This window comes from Typopeltis vanoorti, chromosome 10, assembly GCF_054136105.1.
Source record: "Typopeltis vanoorti isolate ZY-2024b chromosome 10, IOZ_Tvanoo_1.0, whole genome shotgun sequence".
In the NCBI taxonomy this organism is placed as follows: Eukaryota; Metazoa; Arthropoda; class Arachnida; order Uropygi; family Thelyphonidae; genus Typopeltis; species Typopeltis vanoorti.
This window is the reverse complement of record NC_143558.1, coordinates 92228481-92252650: the sequence shown is the minus strand read 5'-3', so window position 1 is coordinate 92252650 and position 24170 is coordinate 92228481. Positions and strand designations below refer to the sequence as shown.

General features: G+C 34.5%; 1 protein-coding gene across 2 annotated transcripts in view; it reads right to left on the bottom strand.

Moving 5' to 3' along the window:
• Rab3-GAP (Rab3 GTPase activating protein) overlaps positions 1 to 24170 on the bottom strand; it is a 732105-nt gene that overhangs the window by 317589 nt on the left and 390346 nt on the right. For both annotated transcript variants that reach the window (XM_090399255.1, XM_090399256.1), the window contains one exon: positions 13369 to 13459. In XM_090399255.1, coding sequence (XP_090255381.1) covers positions 13369 to 13459 — 91 coding nt within the window. The remainder of the gene's footprint in view (positions 1 to 13368; positions 13460 to 24170) is intronic.

Below are 24170 nucleotides of genomic sequence, written 5' to 3'. Positions count from 1 at the left end.
AAATTCTTCTGCCTTCTTCCTGAATGATGACATATTGAGCAAAATATATATTTACTACTTACTTATCCTCTTTGTGTCTCATGACACATAAGGCTGAGATCTGTTTCTTCCAGATACCTCTGTCTTGAGCCACCAGTTTGGCATCTCTCCAGCTGTTGCAGCCAGCCATTCTTCTTTCATTTTCTACTATTTTCTGCCAAGTTAATTTAGGCCATCCCTTTTCCTTCTGGGAGCCATGTCAGGGTCATGGTTAATTATCATCCCTCTCCTCAGATTGCAATCTGATGTTAAAAGGATCCAGTGACTATTTGCAGATATAATCTGTATATCATCTTCAAAACCAGCATGGAAATTACCATCTTTCTTACTATCTATCAAAGATATATTATGACCTTTATCTTTGAATCTCTCTGCTGTCCGTTTTCAGCATGTGTCCAATCCATTTCCATCTGCATTTTTTAATTTCATCGGTCATACTGTTTTGTTATATGAGGGTGGTCTGAAAAGTTCTCTGCCTAACAATGAAAAAACAAATTTATAATTTCAAAATTATTTTTATTTTTCAACATAATCTCCCTTAAGACTAATACATTTATTCCAGTGATGCTTCAGCGCCATTATCCCATCACTGCAGCAGTTCTCAGTAAGATCTGCAAAATACTCCTCTACAGTTGCAATCACCTCTTAATTCGAAGACAAACGTTGACCAATGAAGAAGAGTTTTAGTTTTGGGAAGAGATAGAAGTCAGATGGAGCCAAATCTGGGGAATATGGTGGGTGTTCCAACAATTCATAGTGCAGATCCTTTAATTTTCCCATTGCCAAAACACCTTTGTGGACAATGCACCTGATGAAAGATGATTTTTTTCTTCTGCAAACCAGGTCTTTTCTCATGAATTTTTTGTCTAGTCTAGTTAAAAGATCGGAATAATATTCCCCAGTTATTGCTTTACCCTTTTCAAGATAATTAATAAACAAAATGCCTTTAGCATCCCAAAACACCGATTCCATGACCTTTCCTGCTGATGGAACCGACTTTGTCTTCTTTGGTGCTGAACAACTGGCTTATGTCAACTATTTTGACTGCTGTTTGAATTCTGGTGCGCAATGGTGAATCCAAGTCTCATCCACAGTAATAAATTAATAAATTGATATATAAAATCAGTTTTATTCTTGTTAAAATGCTCCAAGCACTGTGCAGAGATTCTCATGCAAGTGCGTTTTTGATCTGCTGTGAGCAAACACGGTGCCCATCTTGCGCAAAGCTTTTTCATATGCAATTCTTCATGCAAAATATATCCTACATGTTCTTTTGAAATGCCTATAGTCTCAACAATTTCAAGCAATTTGACTCGCCGATCATCCAATACCATATCGTGCACAACACCAGATGATCGATTTCTGGTGTTGTTACACTTTTTGGACGTCCTTCACGTGGATCATCTTCAAGGCTGGTACGGCCATGTTTAAACATGGTAGCCTATTTCTTAATTGTCGAAAATAAAGGAGAAGAGTGACCATAAACTTTTATGAACTTCGAATGAATTTCTTTTGGCATCAAACCTTCTTTTACAAAGAATTTTATAACCGCATTATACTCGATTTTATTCATTTCAAGGGATACAGACAATTAAAATAAAATGAATACTTTCATTTTATTTTAATAATTTGTAGCAGCAGAATGACAAGTAATAAAAGAGGGGTGAAGTGAAAAACAATATGGTTTTATTGCTTTCACCTTCCCTTGCTGTTTTGTCAGATTTGAAGTGACATTGCTTGTTGTTTATTGATTTTTATTGTTGAAGTTTTTCCTCCTTCAACCAAGGCTCAATATATCTTCAGAAGTGCTAAGTAATATTTAGACAAAACGTGTTGTGAGTTAACTCCAGTATTTATATATTTTTTGGAAAACGCGGAAAAAGCAAGCTGACAATTGAGTTGAAATACTAACTCTCTTCAACCGAATTCTAATAATATGTGAGACTGCCATAACAGCATTCACTATATATATATATATATATATATATATATATATATATATATATATATATATATATATATCTTAGTTTTAACACGCTTACAAATTTTAACACTTTCAGTTGAATTTTATTGCTGCCGAGTGAACTCACACAATCTAATTAATAAAAATAGTTTTTAGTTAGATACTGTGTTTGCAGGTGCAACATATGGTTTTGATTGAGTCTATATTATCATAGGTTGCCAAACTACCTGCAGATGTTATGTGATAATAATATCAACAAGCTTTATATGTTCATTGTGCATCACATAGTTTGAATTTGGCACTTGGAAATGCTATATCTGTGACAAATAAGAAATTGCATTGGCATAATTGAAAAGGTACACAATTTCTTCAATACCCCTAAAAGACAGGACGTCCTTGTTGTTTATAATATTATAATATTAATATCTTTTAAGATTTATAATATCTTTATTTAGCTTGCAAACATTATTTGCGTGCACTTTACCATTGTCTAAAATAATGCAAAAATCTGAGAGTGCCTTACCATTCTCTAAAATAATGCAAAAATTTACTTGCCCTAAATTTTGTTGATGATGTTGTGGCTCAATTAAATACAGTTCATGAAACACCGGATTCTTCATTTAAAGATATTTACGATGAAGCATGTATAAAAGCCAATAATTTTAATATTGACATTAAAAAGCCAAGGATTTCATCAAAACAAACATTAAGGTCCAATGTTCCAGCCGATTCTGTACAAGAGTATTTCAGGAGAACTATTTCATTCAATTTATTGACCAAATATTGACTCAACTTCATGAACGTTTCACTCAGAACCGCAACATTTTGAAATATTTTTTTTTCCTCTTCTACCAAATGGAAAAGATGCTTCAACAGCAAGTGCAATGGAAGATTTTCGTCAATTGTGTGAATTTTATGCTGGTGATTTGCCTTATACAAATCCAGCAATTTTGAACACCAAATTCAAGTTGTGGTATAAGAAATTTGAAAAACCGTTTGCAATAGCTCCATGCAAAAATGCCGCTGATGCAGTTTCAAAATGTGACAAAATGATATATCCTAAGATCTATAACTTATTAAAAATATTTGCAACACCGCTTCCAGTAACATGCGTTAGTGAAAGGTCATTTTCTAACTTACGCCTTTTAAAAACCTATTTAAGATCTACCATGACACAATCACGATTGAACGGACTGGCTTTGCTATACATATACACAGAGAGAGAGATTACTGTAATCACGACTGAAATAATTCAAGAGCTTTGTAAAAAGAAAAAAAAAACTGGATTTTATTTTTTAATTAAATTTTTATAATTACCAAATGAATTATTGAATGAATGAAATTTAACAAATTTAAGTTGAATGGATAAAAATATTTTTAATGCAAATTCATTGTATTAAAAATATTTTTATCCGTTCAACTCAGCCCCCCCCCCCCTCCAAGATTAAATCCTGGGTGTGCCACTGACCACCACTACTATTTCCACAGACAATCATAAACATCCATGCCCACAGTGTGATTCGAACCCACAGCCCTTTGGCTGGAGAGCGGATAAGCTAACCACTTGGCCAACAGGCTGGCAATCAATGACTGTATTAAACAATAACCCAGACATTAGACAACCCTGCCTTACCACCAAATCTTACCTGAACCCATTTGGATGTTGTGTGATGTGCAGCAACACAACTTTTACTTCCTTATACATTTTTTTTATTATTATTCTGAGAGCAAAATATATAGGAACGAAATATAAAAATAAATAAATAACTTAGCTAATGATTTAGTGCCATATAGGGAGTAGGTGAGGCTGTTTTAGTCTTATCTAACTTTTGGAGAGTGATAGGACAATTTAATCTCCACTGGTAGCCAATCAGAGATAGCTGGCCAAAGGTTATCACTAATCTAATTGATACGCAGTGAAGAGACAGCTAAAAAGTGACACTATTTCATGGTCCCTAACACAATATTTTTAACGTCTGAAAAAGTGTGGGTTCAATGGTTGATTTTCTTGAGTTTACGGGATGAAAAACCCAACTTTGCAGGAAGAAAAAACCTGCTTGCTCGTGCCAGAGATCAACTAACTTTGGAACAGGTCAAAAAAGGCTTAGAAAATTGCAAAATAAATGGGAGTAATAAATTTTATTTAGATTTCTCTTATATATGTGAAGCCATTATTTAAAACATTATACTATGAATTCTTTGAATCATCAGACAAGCCACTTGAAAGAAAAAGGAAAAGTTGGTTCTTGTCAAACATTTTAACAGCAAAGGAAATGAATACTAGACATACAGAAACGTTTTGGTGAAAAATTTGACCCACATCTTCACAAAAAGAAGAAAATAGCAAAGCTAATAATAATAACAATAATAATTATTATTATTTTTACACCCTCCATAGAGTCGGCAGACTCATTGTGGGAGGCTCATTCAACTGACAACATATTTATCATATAGAATCTTAAAATCCTTAACACTCTTTGCATTAACAACACATTCTGGTAATGAGTTCTATTCACTGACAATTCTCCATGTAAAAAATCTACTCCTCACACCGCTCTTCACCACACTTTTATATAACTTCCAGGAATGACCTCTGGTTCTTCCCCTTTCACTTTCTATTCTTTTTATAATCCCCCTCTGGATTAATCTGATAAAATACTCTCACTAACTTAAATGTCTCTATCATATCACCTCTCTTCCTCCTATAATGGTTAAGTATCTGATAGATTTCTGTTCAGAGCCTCCGTAGCTCAGTAGGTATAGATGAAGCCCTTTGGTTGGAAGGACCTGGGTTCGATTTCTGTCCATGATGTGAGGAACCTTTATCTGGTCTCTTTTGACTAAAGGTGAGTTTGCCGATCTCATACGAAGGTGGAGGGTTTTTTCTCCTAAACTAAGGTTTTTCGTCTCTCAGAACAGGCAAATCGGCCCTGTTAACACATTTCTACAAACAAAAATACCTCCCCCTCTGTGACAAGTCAGTTGGGATCGTGTGTGTGTGTGTAAGATTCCATCATGTAAAAAGGCTGACCCCCAAATAGATGGGATAAGACAAGAAGAAGATCTGCTAGATTTCTGTTTAAGACATGGACTAGTCATTACTAATATTATGTTCCAACATAAAGATGTTTACAAATTCACATTAAGAGAGGATAAGAGAAATAAAAAAGTCTTACTATGTTACTGTTGATAGTGATATCTCCATGCCAGATCATGATATTGTTGTGTCCCAATTTACGATTTCTACTCTAATCTTACCAATTCCTTTTATCTATATTCTTCTAACTTCTATGCCCGAGATTTTACCAAAACTTATACCAATATCTAAGTTATTGCTCCCCGTAGTACCCCTAATATTTGTATTTATACTGCGCCTTTTGGGATATTTAGTTTAGGATATTACATACATAAACAAGGAGAAAGAACTCAAATATATCTGAAAGTGTAACTATTGCAGTCGTGACACTTAACTCGATTCTCAACTTAAATTTTCCGCATGACTAAGTACAATATTTTCAAGTGGTTATCAACTGCACCATTTATGTTGTCATAAATAGGGAGAAAGTCAATCTCGAATATATCTCTTAGTATTTAAATATTATTGCAGTCGTGACTCTTAATCTCTTTCCTCAACATCAAATTTCCCGCGTGATTAGGTACGATGATTTTAAGCGGTGCATTGGAATAGCAACATCAGACAACTCTTTTATCATTGAACAAAAGGTTTATTAAGTTTCTAAACATGGTACAATTCAAATACTAAACTAAAATACTTATAGACTAACATTAAATCATTACAAGCAATATGGCTATTTGTGATTATGCCGCCATACACATTAATTCATAAATTCATCTGATGTGAACAAATTAGATCAATTCACACTATCTGATTACTCATACTGAAGTAGATTAACAAATTATTCACTGCTAACACATACTTGTGACATTTCAATTATTTTATACATTACATTAGGCATTCAATTCTTAGGATATGTAATTACTTAATTCACACTGTTCCGTTATACCGTTATTTGCACTAACACACAATTATGTCATTTAAACATCTAGTGAAATATAATAGACATGCAAAAATACCTTAGGACTCTTAACTATTCACAAATCTTTAACACTAGTCAATTTACACATAACACATTCTATCATATACTGAAGTCCTAGTATAACTTCAACAGTTCTGTATTGGAATCACAATACTTTTCACAGACAAATTTCTAGTTAACATAGGTTATGATTTACAGTACCTTTCTTGAGCTTTTCGTATGGGCCTTTATTCTTTTCCAAACGAACCTTTGGTATAACTTCTCGTAACTCTGGAATACTTTAACACACATATATTTGCTCTACTACCAGCAACGAGGACATCGATCTCTTTACAGCTTTCTGCTTTGCGTAGTTATCACTAGCGTTGAACTGAAGAAGATCCCTCCTTTTCTAGGACTCTATGACAAAATTTTCTTTGCTTCCTACTCGGGAAAACGGGAATCGAAATCCCGCTCACTTTCGTTTCCGTGTTGTGACGAGGAGATATCACTCCTGTCGCCACGCAGGAAAACCCCGTGAACTCCACCGGAACCAAAACCAAACTCCAAGGCCAAAAGCGGCTATCCAAAAAAAAGTGTCCTCCCCAGGGGGTTACCAACCATTTTATAGCTGCTTCCCTAACGGCACCTTTTCTTACTTCCTTTCTCCTCCTTCTACTTGTTTTTTAATCATCGACCAATTAGGGTGGCGTTTTCTCGCCAAACGTCATTTGATCGGCAAGCCCGTTCTCAATGTTTCAATCCGGGGATCGGCCCTAAGCGATAGGGCCGATCTGGAATTTGTGCTAGCCTGACTTAATCCCCTTTCAAACTTTTTCTATGAATTCTACTTAATAACTTAATCTCTCACATAACGTATTTTATGACTCACCCATTTCTACTTATTTACTTAACTCTCTCATTTTTAATCGTATTACAATATTAATCTATACTCTCCTTTGTTAGCTACTTATTTAGTTAGAATTCTTTATTTTAAGTCATATTACAATATTAATACATTCCTTCCTTTATCAGCTACTTTAACAACAACCCTTAAGTTTTATACATATTACTGGATGGAAGAAATTTTCCATTAAATAATTCATTTTTTTTTTATGCAGGGGTTTTAATTTATGATATTTATTCTTCATGTTACACCATGATAGCTGAGAATACTATATTCCTAAGATATCAGGTGTAACAATATATAGGAATGTGAAATAAGAAGAGATCACCATTTAGTTCTGAACAGTATAAAACTGATCCTGAATGAAAAGTAAACCGCATTAAAAAGATAAATGTGTCAAAGTTTTAAAAAGAATCAAAGTCAAATAGCTTGCAAAGCTGAAATGTAGACTCAAATTCAAATGTTATTCAAGAAAAAATAAGTTTCAAGACAAGAACCAAAGCTTCGAGACTTAATAACAGACCCTGAAGAAAACATGGGTTGATTCTGTCAGGGAAGTGTTTGATGTAGTTGTCTGCAAGAACAAAAAAAAAAAAAAATTAGATCTCCATGATGGTTTTAGGAAGTTAAAGAGGCAGTCATGAAAGAGAAGGAAGCATATTAAAAGTTGCTAGCAAGTGCTCTGAGAGTGTACAGAGAAAAAAAAAATGTAAGAAAGTAAAACAATGTGCAAAAATCAGCAAAACAAAATCATGGGAAGACTTTAATAAAGAATATAGAAGATAAATATCAGGAAGGGACAAATGTTACGGAGGCTATTGCTTGTAAGATCAAAAATGGGGAATGGAGTACTGTACTGTAAAAGGAATCAGAAATGATAAAGGTGACATGATAAGTGCAGATATTCTAGATGTCTGAAGTAATACGGAATGCAAATTAAATTGCTCTAGAGGAATGCAATCAGGAGTAAATATTAATACTTGAAGCATAAAAAGCCATGAAAAACCTGAAATGTGGACAGGCAGCTGGGGTATTGATATTTAACCAGAAATGCTGAAGTACATAAATGTTTTACAGTATTTACACTGCATAATTCGGATGACTGGTCAGAGGATTGAATTCCAGATGATTGGAGTAGTGCTCTCACAGCACCTATCTATAAAAAAGAGAAATAAAACAATGTGAGAATTAGAGGAATTTCCTCTGAGTATTCCATGTAAGATGTCACAAGTATACTTGAGAAAAGGCTGAGAATTGTATGAAGGAAACTTGGAGAAGAAAAGCTAGGGTCCAGGCCAAATATAGGTCATCAGGATCAGATTTCTGATTTAAGACATAGTTGAAAAATCATTGGTATAAGTACCTAGGATTTGTTGCAAATATATGCAACAAAATGCCAAGAGAAAAGCTTTTCAAATAGCTATAGTTATATAGTGTAAATAGTACATTATATTGAGCAATACATAGTCTATATTCCAGATGCAAGTCAGTAGGGAATTTTTTTCCCTTCCCTTAATGCACGGCATTATACATGTCTGCAAGGAGATGTGCTTTGCATTATGGGAGATGCTAAGACAAGGAGTGATGAGAGCTTGAGCCACCTTTACCACGAGTTGTCTCAGTCCTGAAGATACTTCAGGCGCAAACTTTGCTTACACTTAGATAAAGGATTAAACTAAATTTATTATGTGAGTCAGTAGTTAGAATTGAAAGAGGTACACAAAGATGGTATGATGTTAAATCAGGTGTGAGACAAAGGTGCACATTATTTGAAGTGTTATTAATCATATAAGAACCCCACACCTTTAATTATCATCCATCTCATCCATTCTAATATGATATCAGCTTATTAATAAGCATTAACTAACTTCAATTTTTGTAGTATCTCGACAAATACCTCTGCGAACTTGGAAGTTACTATAAACAATTTTTTTTTTTCTTTTGAGATAATGACTATATAAAGTAAGAATTCATGATTATATCACTGAATCATTGATTAAATTTTAAAAGAATAAAACAAGTTGGTTTACAGCAGCAAAATCCTCTGCCTACTCCTTCCTATTGATGAGATTGTCCTGATTATTTCCACAACCTAACAGGTATTAAACCATCAAGTTGGAAACACTAAGAGAAAGGATCACAACATTCACATCATCCAAAGGAAAGGGCAGGTCTCTGTGATTGGCATCACTAGATGGTAGATGAATTTCAATGTACAACACCACCACAGATGAAATGGGTGCTTCCATCTCTAGTGAACACTGTACCTATTTTTCTTAACAAAAACTCATCACTACCCACACATTTTCCAATTACACACTGAACTTTTATTTGAAAAGTAGCATTTATGCTTATGTAAGTTTACTCTGATATCTAATATCAATGTTCAAGTTTGTTTGAACAAACATCAGTTTGTTTGTTTGTTTTTTTTTGCTAAAAATCTAGTTCATTCTATAAAATTCATTTGCTTTTCTCTACAATTCTCTTAATATATCAACTATTTCTTTAAATGTTGATTTTCAACAGCACAGATGTTTCTGATAGTGAGGTCATCTTTCTCAGAGATTTGAACATTCATAACTCCAAACTTCCTTTTTCCAATTACACTGAAAGAGCAAATGGCAATATGAAACATTTGATATCGCCAATGATCTCACAAATATTTCATACTTTTCAGAATGCAAGTGGTCCCCAGGTTAAGGATGACCCGACTTAGGGTGTTCCATACTTACAAAAGGGCTCCCAAGGTTCCCCATAAAGATAATTAATAATTAAATTAAGAAGAAATTCTGCTTGAGCAGGACAATGCTCCTGGACATCCAACATCTTTAGATAACCTTCACCCTAATGTAAAGGTCGTATTTTTACCACCCAACACTACATCATTATTATAGCCAATGAACCAGGGAGTCATTTCAGAATTTAAGGTTTATTACTTACGGCATACATTCCCACAAGAAGTCATGGCTACAGAAGATTATGTGATGACCTTGTGAAAGTTCTGAAAGAATTATAACATCTATGATGCCATCAAAAACATTGCTGATTCTTAGGAGGAAGTGAAGCAATCAACAATGAAAGGGGTGTGGAACAAACTGCCCTCAATTCTGTGATGGTTTATGTGGCTTCACAGAAATTGGACATCAATGAAAATAATGTAACCGACTTACTAGAGTTCCATTCACAAGAATTAACCAATGAAGACCTTATATGAAGCAGCTGATAGAAACACAAAAAACAAAGAATCAGAAGATCCAGAGCCAAGAAAGTTTATGACAAAAGAATCAGCAGAAGCCTTTCATCTCATTGAAGCAGGATTTGCTAAGCTTGAGGAGCAAGATTCTAACATTGAGCAATTTACCGTGCAGTTAGTGAGAACATCAGCCGCTACAAAGCCATTTATGATGGAAAAAAAGAAAAAGCTGTGAAAACAACCCTAGATCCATTTTTTAAGAAACCGACTTCAGTGGTAAGCTTTTTCTCCTCCTCCAGCAACAGAATCAAATCTTGATTCTCTGGCACCCACTCCATCCTTTCCAGCACTATCTCAATCATCATCTTCCGATTAATGTTAGCCTATCTTCTTGCCTCAAAAATGCTCCTTTCAGTAAGCAAGACATTGATGCAACATTAGGTGAGTGTCAACCTTTACTATTCTATTCTTTTCTGAAATTTCTCCTACCTAAACTTTTTGTATAAGTTTGTTTGAATTAAAACAAAGAGCACAATAGTTTCTGTAACTTATTATGACAGTACATGGGTATTATTATTATTACAGTATTACACAGTATGATTATTGCCACATAATTATTATTATCATTACCATATATGTGCTGTTCATCAGGAATCCGAGTTACATACAAATTCGACCTAAAGATGTTCTCAGGAATGTATCTTGTCTATAACCTGAGGACTGCCTGTATAAGAAAATACTAACCACTCTAGACACATCACCACCAATGATCTCACAAATATTTCATACTTTTCAGAATATAAGAAAATACTAACCACTTCAGACATATCCTCACCAATGATCCTACTACATAAATATGGATTATGCTTGTCCTCAGTACAAGTCAGATCATAATACTGATTTGACTGCTTTTTCCATGGTGACACACACACACACACACACACACACACACACACACACACCTACATTGTGTAACAATATAACAATTCTTATAACAATAAGAAGCTGAATTCCCTTCACAATTTTTATTCTTTTAAAAATGTAGGATTGGTGAGAATATAGTGGACACCACTGTATTCTCACCAATTTATTCTTAAGACCGAAGACTTCTCTTTTATGCTACTTTTATGCAGAGCTAAACTGTCTTACATTGTTTGCTGTATTCCCTAAAATTACATCCATTAATAATAATATATCTGAACCTATAGTTTGCATTTGAAAGCTACTTGGGTTTTGATTCATTTTAAAACTTTATATATATTTTTTCTCAATACTCATTTTTATCATGCTCAAAACTGAATGCTGATAATGAAAACTTCCTATTACTTGTATACGCATGTATTTTGAACCAGCATGAAGATATCTCTATCAACAACTACCCAGTTGACAAGATTTTTTTTTTATTTCTTTTGTGTTCTCACCATGCCAACTTATTCAAACAATTACAGTAAAACCCCTTTTTTATACTTTTCAGGGGACTGATGGAAAAAAGTGTAAATAGCAGGAAATGTAAAAAAACATTAAAAAAAAGGCTAAAAGATGACTTACTGCTAGTATGTGAGTCTACATACTAGATTACAAAATTTAATAACTGAAAATAAATGAATTTACAATTACTTACATTTATCTATTTAAAAAATCTTGTTGATTGTTTTTGCTTTTCATTTTTTTTGACATAGCACCAGATTGCTTTGCATTGAGTTCAATGTTTGACCTGTTTTTTACTATCGTGTTCAAAGTGGACACGGAGAGTCCAAGATCTTTTGCTAAATGCACACATGTTCAGGCATGCCAATCTACACATCACAGAATTGCCATCTTTTCTTCTACCAAAATACATTTTCTGTCTTTTTTCTCCATGTTACTAACATGGATAATCCACCACCGTAACTTGAAAGCAACTTTCACACGCTAAATTATGTAGCAGAAATTCTGCAATATCAATTCGTACTGTGATTAAAAAATCACGGTATTGCTCATCACTACATTACTGCTGCAAGCGTGCAAGTCACTGTGATGGTGGAAACGAAACTACAGCCGAAAGCAACGCCATCTGGGAATAGAAATGTGCAGATTTCCATAGAAATTGATTCAAAAATCAGTATTGCCACCCGAGAAAAAAACACAAATCACTGGAAATAACGTCCACATCAAGTTGTTAATGCGGAAATACAATATATCGTAAGAATAGGCCTTAAGACGGGACAACGGAAAATGACGTAAATGGTAGGAACGTAAAAATGGGGTTTTACTATATGTTCAAATTGTGGTCTCAGAAATAATTTATGTCCCTAACAGAAATCCAACATATATTCACCTTTATTATAAGCTCTGTTCTTTTTTCCAATTGTCCCAAACATTTCCATAGATCCAGAATTCATTTCTTAATCTACTGTTTAAATCTCTAACAAAAAACAGCTTTTTTTTTTTTAAATGTCAGCTGTCCTTTATAATGACTCTACTTGAAATTGCCTGCCTTTCGAGAGGTTTGTCTTTGTGTTTAGTGTTGAATATCACATTTATTCTTTCCTTTCTCTTATTACTACTTCCTGAGTAGACCATTTTATTACTTATAATCTTTATCTTGGTAATACCAATTATGTCAATATAGTATTTCTATAATTACTCTGCTAACTCCACTTATATTTCACTGATGCTTCCAATATCGATGTCACAGCCACCTTTTCATTGTTTGTCAAGGTTCATTTACAAGCCTCATTCATTACACGAATACCTAATAATGATAATATGAGAAGGTGAAGAGTAAACATTGATCAGCAGTCCTGATCTTTCCTTTGCATTCTTTACAGGTTATCAGGAAGTCTTCTCTCAGTTAACTAACTGTGACCATTTCATATTATGAAATTCAAGCTGCAGGAACAGCCTTTGAATCATAATAAAAGGAAAGCAAACTTGTATGTGTCCAACATTTAATTACAGGTATGTCTGCATTCAGCAGAGAACTGATTTCATACTTGTCTTTTCTATCTAGTCTATCATATTTAACTTTTTTATCTTTTCTATCTATTATAAGTAACTGATATTATATTTTTGTGAATAAAATTAGCTCCTCCTCCTCCTCCATTTCCTATATGTAGTAATAGTTCTGTTCCCTCTATGCATTTTAGGATCACTCTATAAAAACTAAAATAATGAGGTACTTCTAATAGCAGAGTATATGAACATCTAGTTATAATTTAAAGTTGAGAGAATCAGAGTAATAACTTACCTTGATACTGAAGGTGACTACTAAGTACAGAAATTACCTCCAGAAGAAAACTGGTTGTACAATGTCTATTTCCCAATAAGTTGTCAAGTGCCTAAAAGACAATGGAGGGGATAAAAAATGCACCCATTCATCTGATATAGAGAAATAAAATAAAACTGAAAGCTCAATACCGGAAATTAGTGGAGCATACTTTTATTGTAAACACTACACATTTCATGTGACTTTCTGAGACTTTTTCAAGAGTTTATACAAAATCTAGGATATAATATTATTATTATTTACAAAAAGCTGGTGGCTCCAACAGAACTTAATAAACATAAAAAAATTTTATACATAAAGTTTTTAAATAAAAATTTTCCTTCCATCATCGATGGAAAAACTCCCAAATTCATGTATATATATATATAGAGAGAGAGGGGGTTTGTCTTTGTGTTTAGTTGTTGAATATCACATCTATTCTTTCCTTTCTCTTATTACTACTTACAAGTACTCGGGTTCTTTTTATGAGTATCTTTTTTATGCAGTTTTGAAGTTATGCACCGTATAACTTCAAAACTTATGTATCGTTGTACATAATGAATAGCATGTTGCAGCACATTCTGGCCTAACGTGAGTAACGTGTAAGCAGTGAGTGTCCGTGAAGTTTAATTTTGCATGTGAGTAAGTGTTTGTCTTTTCATTATCATAAGTCTAAATTTTGTTAAATTTTATTTCAAAGATTTGGTCCAATGGAGGAAAAAAAGCACCAAAGAAAAGCAATTTCTTTGGAAATGAAAATTGCAATTTTAGATCGCTTAGCAAAAGGCAATTGGTAAACATTTTAATTTAGGCAAATCTACTCTAAGAGTAATTAAAACGAATGAAGTTGCAATAAGAAACTCTGTCATTTCTGACATAAAACTAAGTGCCAAATTATCATCGTACTCAAGAGATGCTTTATTAGAAAAACCAGAACGAGCTCTTGTAATTTGGATTGAAGAATTAACTCAAAGAAGAATTCCTATAAGTGGTTATTTAATTAAACAAAAAGCACTTTTGTTTTATGAACAGATGAAGCAATTGGAGCCATCTACTTCTGCTTCCCAGGCTGATAAAGAATGGATGCAAAGGATGGCTAACCGTTTTTTTTTTAAAAAGGAATGCACTTCATAACGTGAAGATTACAGGCAAGATTGCAGCAGATGAAGAAGTAGCCAAACATTTTCAAGAGAAGTTAGCCAAAATTATTGAAGATGGTGGATATTGTCCCGATCAAGTGTTTAACACTGATGAAACAGGATTGTTTTGGAAGAAAATGCCTAGTCAAACTTACATCACGAAGTCTGAGAAAAAAGCAAGTTGGTTTAAAGCAAGCAAAGATCGAGTAATGTTGTTACTTTGTAGCAATGCATCAGGGGATCAAATGTTGAAACCCCTCCTAGTAAATAGATCTCTAAGACACGTACTTTGAAAGGAAAAGATCTAAAACAGTTGCTGGTACATTGGATGGCTAATACAAAGGCCTGGGTAACAACTGCTGTATTTACTGAATGGTTCAATAATTGCCTTGTACCAGAAGTGGAAACATATATGAGGCAAAAAGCTCTCGATTTTAGTTTTATTAATTGTTGACAATGCACCAAGTCATCTGCATTTAGAACATCCAAACATGTAGGTAGCGTTTTTTTCATCCAATACAACAAGCATTATTTAGCCATTAGATCAAGGCATAATTGCTACTTTTAAAAAATATTATGTTAAGCACATTTTTCAATTTATATTGGATAAACTAGAAAATGAATCATTAACAGTAACTGAAAAAAGTTTGGAAAAAATTTTATATTTTGGACTGCTTAAATCATTTTGCATCTGCTATCACTGAAATAAGACCACAAACTTTAAATGCCTGCTGGAAAGCAGCTTGGCCTAGACATGTTGCAAACAGTGCAACCATTCAAACTCTACATTATCAGTTGAAATCATTACTTTGGCACATGAAATACATTTAGCCAGAATGATGTAGACAAATTGCTTGTGGATAATGTCTTAAGTGACGATGATATTATTGGATATTGATTAACTTTAGATATCATCGAAGATTCAGAAAACAATAGTGAAGCAGAAGAAAAATCTGTCCCCCCACCCTCACTGCAAATATAATTTCAAGAATGTCTTGAACTGTGCAATAAATTGGAAAATCATTTTCTTGTTAATGACACAAATTCTGAACGAGCCTTTAAATTCTAACGTGAGCTGAAGAACTGTATGTCTGGATATCGCGAGCTGTATAAAAAATTAGTAAAATCATCATCGCAAAGTTTAATTACTGATCAGAAGAATAAAATCAGCACAGAACGAGGGTGAAACTAATTCTGTTTGTGAAGAACCATTGCCTTTACCATACAGATCTGATGTGCTGACTATCTCTTCTGGTGATGAAAGTGATTTCGTACCAGTTTGCAAACGTTGCCGAATATTGTCTAATGGCGACAATAATTCTGATCAAAATATGTAAAAAATTTTTTTACTTTTCAATAAAATTAAATGAATAAAGCTTTAAAACAAACTTAGGCATTCTTATTTTACTGAATTTTTATAAAAAATTTTATGTGATTTTAAGTTTATTTTAATTCATTGCTTTGGTTTTATGCAGTTTTAGAAAATTATGGAACATATCCCTAATTTTTCAACGTAAGTTAGGTCTTTTTTGTGCGATTTTTTATATGCAGTTTTCTGTGGAACATACCTACTGCATAAAAAGAGACCTGACTGTATATATAATATATAAATCCAAATGCTGAAAAACAGTTAAACATAAATAAATAAATCCATGCAAACAAATAAATGCAAAGCCCCATGGCACACAATAGCTGTCTGCAGTTAGCAAATAAAGGTGACTGTTAGCGAAGTTGAAGCCTAGGATGCTAAAAGATTTAATAACCAATTTCCATTAGTCACTTAATATTACTCCTTGGTTTTTATTCATTGAGCCATGTGAATGTATGACCATAACTCATTCCTTTAGAAGCCTGAGTAAAAGTGTTTTCTTCCAAACTTCCAAATAAGGTATATGATTGGCCAAACCAGATCTTTCTTTTTATGCTTGACATATGCAACATGTTCCTTCTTTCTCACCTCAAATCCATGGTTTGCCTGCAGTATGTAGGCTAAACTACAAGATCACAGATCTATATCTCTCTCTCTCTCTCTCTCTTGGTTATTTGTAGAATCATGTGCTATCCTTAGGAACCTGAGGAGGCTGCAAACAGTTTGAAAAGTTACTCTGATGTGATCGTTGATAAAAAGATCCAGTTTTAATTAACAAACTTCCAATATATCAAATTACAATCAAGTTTCTATACTGAATATTCTGGTTACTGAGAGCAGTAAATTCAAAAATAAAATTCTGTCAATGATTTTGTATAATAGAAACCACACGTTTTTTAGAGTGGGAATTATATGTAATTTTTGGGAAGAATTGTTGAAGAGATGAGATATGAAGATTAGCATCCTGTATGAGAAGGCTCACACCTCAAGAGAAACAGCATTGTCAGGTTTCTTAGTAATGAGAACATCAAGGAAAGGAAGTTTTTCCATCTTTTTCAAGATTTAATGTAAATATGATGGTAGGTTTGTTAGAGTTAAGGAAATGAAGAAATTGTTGCAGACTTAGGAAGTCATGTTTACAAATAATAAAAATGCCATCAACATATCCACCAAACCACTGGTTTTAGTCATTTCTACTAGGAAAATCTTCTCAAATTTCTAAAAAAAAAAAGAGGGGGGGCTACTCAATTTCAGTCCAAATTGTTGTTTGTAAAACACAGTACTTTACCAGAAAAAAAAAAACTCTAGACTGGAGATGGTGTTCAATCAGATATTATCAGATATTAAAGAGTGTGTGATATCAGACAGGGAAAAATGAATTTATTGCAAAGCATTGTTAGTCCTCATATTCATTATACTAGGTCTGTGATTAACAAATTAGATTTCATATGCTTTGATCTGTATTTTGTTTTAGCCAATGAATTGGATACAATTTCCTGGAACAATATTAGCAATCTCATCGATAGCTCATATCAATGTTTTTTTTTGTGTGTGTGCAAATAAAGAAGAAATGAAGAAGAAATTTAATTCATTATTCCAATTTCTGACAGACCTTCAGATAAAGTTATAATTAACCTTTCAAAGCATTGCCTATCATGTTCAGAAGAATCTATTCTTAAAAAAAAAGAAAAAAGGTTTTAACTATGCTGTAGCTATGATTTGACGAGTTGGTGCCCTCCCTCGATAAGTCTTTGGACTCCTTGGAGGTTTCACAAAATAATAATAATAATAAAAATAATATTTCAGCACTGTTACATTGCCATCATCAGGGATCACAAAAATCAATTATATGTGCATGCAGGCACTGACACTGAGAAAATGAAGCTAAATAAAAGCAAGAGAAGTTGGGCCTAGAGTGCTAAACCATGCCCCCTAGTGGGCTAAATTGGGTTGTCTTGGCTGTTGAGTTGACAATCTTAAAATGTAAGCTTACCCAAATTTGGGGGCGGTCTCATTCACCAAATTTGTTGAGGTTTGGAAAGGTTTTCAGAGCTAAGGCAGATCTACAAAATCTTGGCAAAACTTTTTTGCCAAGATTTTGCAGATCTGTAAGTCATCTCTGAAGACAAATGATGTACCAAGAGCATGTAAAAAGATACCTAAATTCTGATACACAAAAAAGGTGAAGTAGGAGATTTGAAAAACTATCAACCCCATCAGTCCACTATCAGTGGACTGATTTGCCTCAGCTCTGAAAAACTTTCCAAACCTCAACAAATTTGGGTGCATGAGACCGCCCCAAATTTGTGAAGCATACATTTTATAATTATCAGTACAATATGCCAAGAACAACCCAATTTAGCCAACTAGGGAGCACCATTTAAGCCTATATGCCTGACTTCTGTTGCATTTATTCAGCCTCATTTGCTCAGTGTTAGTGCCTGCATGTCTGCGTGGTTAGCCTAGTGGTGGCTGTGCGCTTCGCAACCATATGACTGGGGAAGGAGTGTCCCAGGTTTGATTTCCGTCGAAGATGTGAGGAATTTGAGGATCTTCCTCAGCCATAGCCAAGTTAGCCGGTATTGGGCGCAGGCAGTAGGGTTTTTCCGCCAGTTTATCTGGCGTTTTTCATCCCGCAAGCAAGCAAACCGGCCCCGCGAACACACACTGATCTACAGCCATAAATATTTAACCCCCCCCCATGAGGAGGCTCAACAAAGTGCCTGCATGCATATATCATTGTTTTTTGTGATCCCTGATGATGGGAATGTAACATTGTTACAAAATATAGAATGGTATTAATTAAAGTTTTTTTATAATTAATATTCTAGCATATGTTGTTCATTTCCTGAAAAATTAAAACCTAAAAAAAAAAAAATAAAATAAAAAATAAATAAATAAAAATTTAATACTTCCAATATTTTGGCAAAGTCAAAGTGCCATCATCAGAGAACACAATATAATATGATATGTGCATACAGGCAATACACTAATTAATGAGGCTGAAGCATGTCAACCGACTGTAAGCCTAAAGCCCTAAATAGTGCTCTCTAGTGAGCTACAATGGACAACCTGAGTACTGAGGCTGAAGTATGGAGGATGAGAGAGCTTCCCAAATTTGGCCACCAAATTTGTTGAAGCTTGGATAGTTTTTTAGGGCAGAAGCACATTCAAGGAAAAGTCTTTTGTATTTATATCTGCTGAGATGGAGTAGAGTGGCCTTCAACCATTGTATCCTATGGCAGATGTCCAAAGCATGATCAGCAAGTCCTGAGTGACTATAATGGTGGAAACAGATATAATCTTTGTTCAGCAATTCTGATGTTGGCTGTCCTACCAATTCAGCAATGGTAGGATAGTTTACAAGTGTGGTACTTGCTTGCTTGCTTATTACTGCCTGCATGCACATGTTATACTGTGTTCCCTGATGATGGCAATTTGATTTTGCAAAATGTTGGAAGTATTAATTACATTTATTTTAATTAATATATTAATCTACATTGTAATTTCGTGCAAAATACAGTTATGAATAGCTAATACATAAGCCTTACCAACAAGCCAATTATAAGAAAACCTTTGATTTGGTAAAAACTTATACAATACTTAAAGCACTACAAAACCAACAAGTGGAGGAGCCAATAAGGACCATTAAATCAGTACACCAATAAAACAGCAACAATTCAATAAGCCATTTCAACATCATTTCCATTATGAAAATACCAAGAGGTGTAAGGCAAGGGGACATAATATCCCCAAAACTATTCATAGCATTATTAATTATATGAAGAGCCAAAGGCTTCAATTTGGCGACATAAACTTATTTAAGTTAAGGGATAATACATCCCATATTGTTTCATATTCGGCTATGAAACAATATGGGATGTATTATCCCTTAACTTAAATATTCATAGCATGCTTAGAAGAAATATTAAAAATTCTTGATTGGAAATAAAAAAAGGTCTGAAGATAAATGGAAGCTATTTATGCTTTGTAGATGGCACAGTTATCTTTATTTCAAGCCTACATGAATCATAGACTCATACCTGTGGACTCCAAATTAATAGCAAAACTGCTGGCTCAAAAATAAACAAACCTAAAAAAGATCCAAGTTGTGTTCAAAAGCTATGTACAACTAGAAATAATAAGAATCAGTAATGATGAAATTTAACAAGTGGATCATTGCATATGCTTAGGAAATGTATATCAATGGATTAAAATACCATGGAAGAAGTCAAAAGATGAACAATGCTTAGGTGAAAAGTTTGGAAAATTACAGATTACATATTCAAAGCCAATTACCACTATGCCTGAAAAGAAAGTTTTTAATCAGTGCATTCTCCCTACATTGACATGGCTGATGGCTGTGAACCATGAACTAAAAAGAAGAACACAATTTAGTATAGAAAGAAATGTGATTGGTATTACAAGCATAGATCACAAAAAAGGAATATTTGGATAAGAAATCAAACTAGTGTGTTGAACACTAGTTGAACATGCTAGTGACATTGATCTTGTCTTGTCAATAGCTCAAAGACAAGATCAATGATGCACAAAAGAAGTAATGGGTTTATAATCAGATTTGCAAGTGACATGAGGAAGAAAAGCCACTGACAGACAGTCTTAGAGTCATCTTGGAAAGGCTGTCATCCAGGAGTGGAGTGATGATAGCTAAAACTCCACAGTGAGTAGTCCTGGATAATATGATTGACAATCTGTTGATCAGCATCACAGTCACATGTTGGGGATTGACACAAGTCCCACTTGTATCATAGTAGCATATCTGGCATGGTCTGTCCTAAGGGGGTGGAGTGTGCTCCATTGTTGCCTGGGCAGGTCAAAGCCAGACCCCTGACATGGGGTCTGTAATGAGGTGTCCATTTTTTATTGTTGAAATAAGCCAGCAATTCTTCCATTCAGTTTCAGAAGCATATGTATCTAGTTGCTGAGTTTTCCAGATCAGGTTGCGGGACTTTTGGAGGTCCTCATGGATGGGCAAGTTGTTATTTCCCATACATTTTATTCACTCTCTGTTAGCAGCAGCTTTCCTCCTTATGCCTGGTGGTATGATGTTAGAGAGTGTTGGTAGCCACTCAACAGGTGTAGACTTTATGCAACCCGTGATAATCCTCATGGTATCATTAAGTTGCACATCAACCTTGCTGACATGGTGACTCGAATACCACACTGGAGCACGGGCAGCAGCTTTTAAAGTGTTGGCTCCCCCCCCCCCCACCACCAGCCCGAACACACAAGCTTCCTGATGATATTATTCCTAGTTTTTAGCTTTTGGCAGACATTTTCCAGGTGTTTCTTGAAGGTTAAAGAGCAATCTAAGGTGACTCTGAGATATTTTGGGTTGAGGTTATGCTTCAAAGTTTCTCCTTTGAATGAGACCTTCAGCCATTTATCAGCTTGACGATTGTTCAAGTGAAATGTGCAAACTTCAATTTTAGAGAGATTTAGGCAGATACGCCATTTGGTGTAATAGTTGTACAGAACTTCAAGGTCAGAACTGAGCACAGTCTTGGTCTCTTTCAGGTGTTAGTCTGAGTTGCCAATGCCAGATCGTCTGCATATGCTAACTTTCGGGAGGAGGTTTGTGGCATGTCACTAATGTATAAATTAAAGAGGAGTGGAGCTAGCACAGACTCCCATGGTAGTCCATTTTTTACCATTCAGTTGAACCTTAAATTTGCACTTTAGGATGTTAATCATATTTGGGTCTTGTACTACAGTTGCAAATTTCAGTATGAGTCCATTCATCCAAACTGTGTCGTATGCAGCGGACAGATCTATAAATGCTACTGAGGTTTTAAGACCTTTTTGAAAACCAGCTTCTATATGTAGTAAGGGCAAGTACTTCATCGCAGTAGCTGCGAGAGTCTCTGAATCCAGTTTGTTCATTTGGTACTATGGCATTAATCAATGGGGAAATTCAATTATTGAGTAATAGTTCAAAAAGTTTATAGGGAACACTTAGTAAAGATATTGGTCGATAATTTGCTGCATCAAAGAATACCTTTGAGATGTTACAGCTTTCTAGAATTTTACAGAAAAACTGCAAAACCTACTTAGGAGTGTTACTTCCAAGATGTTTAATGAACTCAGTGTATATACCATCCAAGCATGCTGCTTTGTTATTTTTCAGTGATTTAATTGCTTGAATCAGTTCATTTTCAGTGAATGGCATCTAGAGGTGGTTATTTTGTTTGACACTTCTATAAATACGGATATATTTGGTCCTAATTTCTTTAGAATAGAATGTACTAATCTTTACATTGTTAGATATTTGCTGGATTCTAGTTGCTATATTTTTAGGAGTGATCTCCTTGACTAATTTTTGCTTAGAAACTGATGCAGTTCCCAGTTTTTGTGGCAAGGCTTGTGGTTTCCCAACGTTGGCATCACTGCTCATTAAGCATTTCTAAAATTCTTTTTACAATTTCTGGATCTGGATCTTTTGTATTTTTTGAATAGTTCCTCAGTTTCAGGAGACCAGTATGGGGTGTACTTTATCTGGAAACCTCTTGGTATATCGTTTTGCAGCACCTATCAGTACTCCTACAAAACGTTTGTAATTTTCAACTTCAGGTGGGACCCAACAGATGTTAGATTCAATTTGTTTAGCGTACTGTTCCCAGTAAGCTTTGCGAAAATTCCATCTTGGTCTTTCCACAGATTATATAATCGGGATTTGTGTTCCTACAGTGACTATAACAGGTTAATGTTGATATCCTGGAAAGTTTCCAAGTATTTTCCCCATCAGTGGGTAAAGAATTATCCTTGCTGTTACAAGTGACAAAGCAGAGGTCAGGGTTTGAGTCTCTCTACCATCTACCTGATTTAAAAGTTCAAGAGTCTTTTGCATCAAAAACCAGTGATAGCCCAAGGCTTTCGAGTCCATTCCATCAGTCTAGTACCATTGATATAATTTCTACAATAGCCCCGGGAGTAATGTTGACTGTTAAAATTTCCTATGTAGACTGCTGGATGTTGGCGAGCAGGAAGAGCTGGGATAGACCACGTTTGTTTTGGTGGTCTGTAAACTGACACTATGGTTGTGCCAGTTGCCTTTGCTGTGATGATCTCAATTAGAAAAGGATAAGGATGCAGTTTTCCATGTTCTATCGCATGTATATAGCAGAACCATATATTGGTCACTAGAATGTAGCCTAGTGACCTGTAGCCAGTGATATTAACTCTTGTGGTAATCTCATCTTCTTTGCTGATATGTAGTTCCTGGACAGAGATTACATCAATGTTATTTGTCTTGAAGATTTTTCCAAGTAGTTCATTTTCGGCTTGGGAGGCACCCTCTATATTAATTTGCAGTATCCGTAGGGTGAATTCAGTTTCCCTTATTTTTTGGTCAGTTTTGGAACCTGATCGAAAAGGTCTGCTTCATTTCTTCCTGTTACAGTTTCCTTTCAATTTGCACATATTAGCTGGGAGGTCAAAAAAAATAACAGGTTTGGCTCCCAATAGCAATGAAAGTTTAGCCACCAAAGACACCCAGGTGCACCACACGGAGGTATTTTATGACAATAATGATGATGATACATGCGCGCGCGCGCACACACGCGCAAACATGCATGGTGGTAGTGATGACATCATGATAGGTTTATTTACTACATCAATGTCGAGATGTACTTTTGACCATTCGAACAGTATATTTTTTTATCATTTCTGCAAGAGTATAGGGATGTTATCTAAGAATTGTAAACATGAAAAGTTAACAAAATTGTAAACAGAGTTTTTAAGTAACAGTGACAGTTTCTTTACAGATTTTGGGGATCTTCCAACCTTTCCAAATCCTTATACGCTCATTTTGTTTTTGTTTTCCCAGACTTTCCCAATAAATGGCTGCCCTAATTAACTGGTGGATCAACTGTCTTTATATTATATATTAAAGCTACATACCACTCTAATTTTATCTTATTATCATTGACTTTCCATCATGAAATGTAAGTCCAACAAGGGTGATAACAGAAGGCCTGGCAAATTACCTCGCTGCGTTTTTTTTTTTTGCCTATGTGTAACTAACCATTGCATAAAGAGTGATTTTTAGTTTTATCTTATATCAAAAAGCATGAAAGGACAGACAAAAACTGAAACATGACCATCAAAATGGAATTCATAGTTCTGGCAGAATTTCAATCTGGATCTTTTCAACCAATGAGATAAAGGATAAGCTTCATTCAACAGATATGGAATGTTGGTATGGATATTTTTAAAAAATAATAGATAAAATCATAATAATAGCATTTAAAAATTTT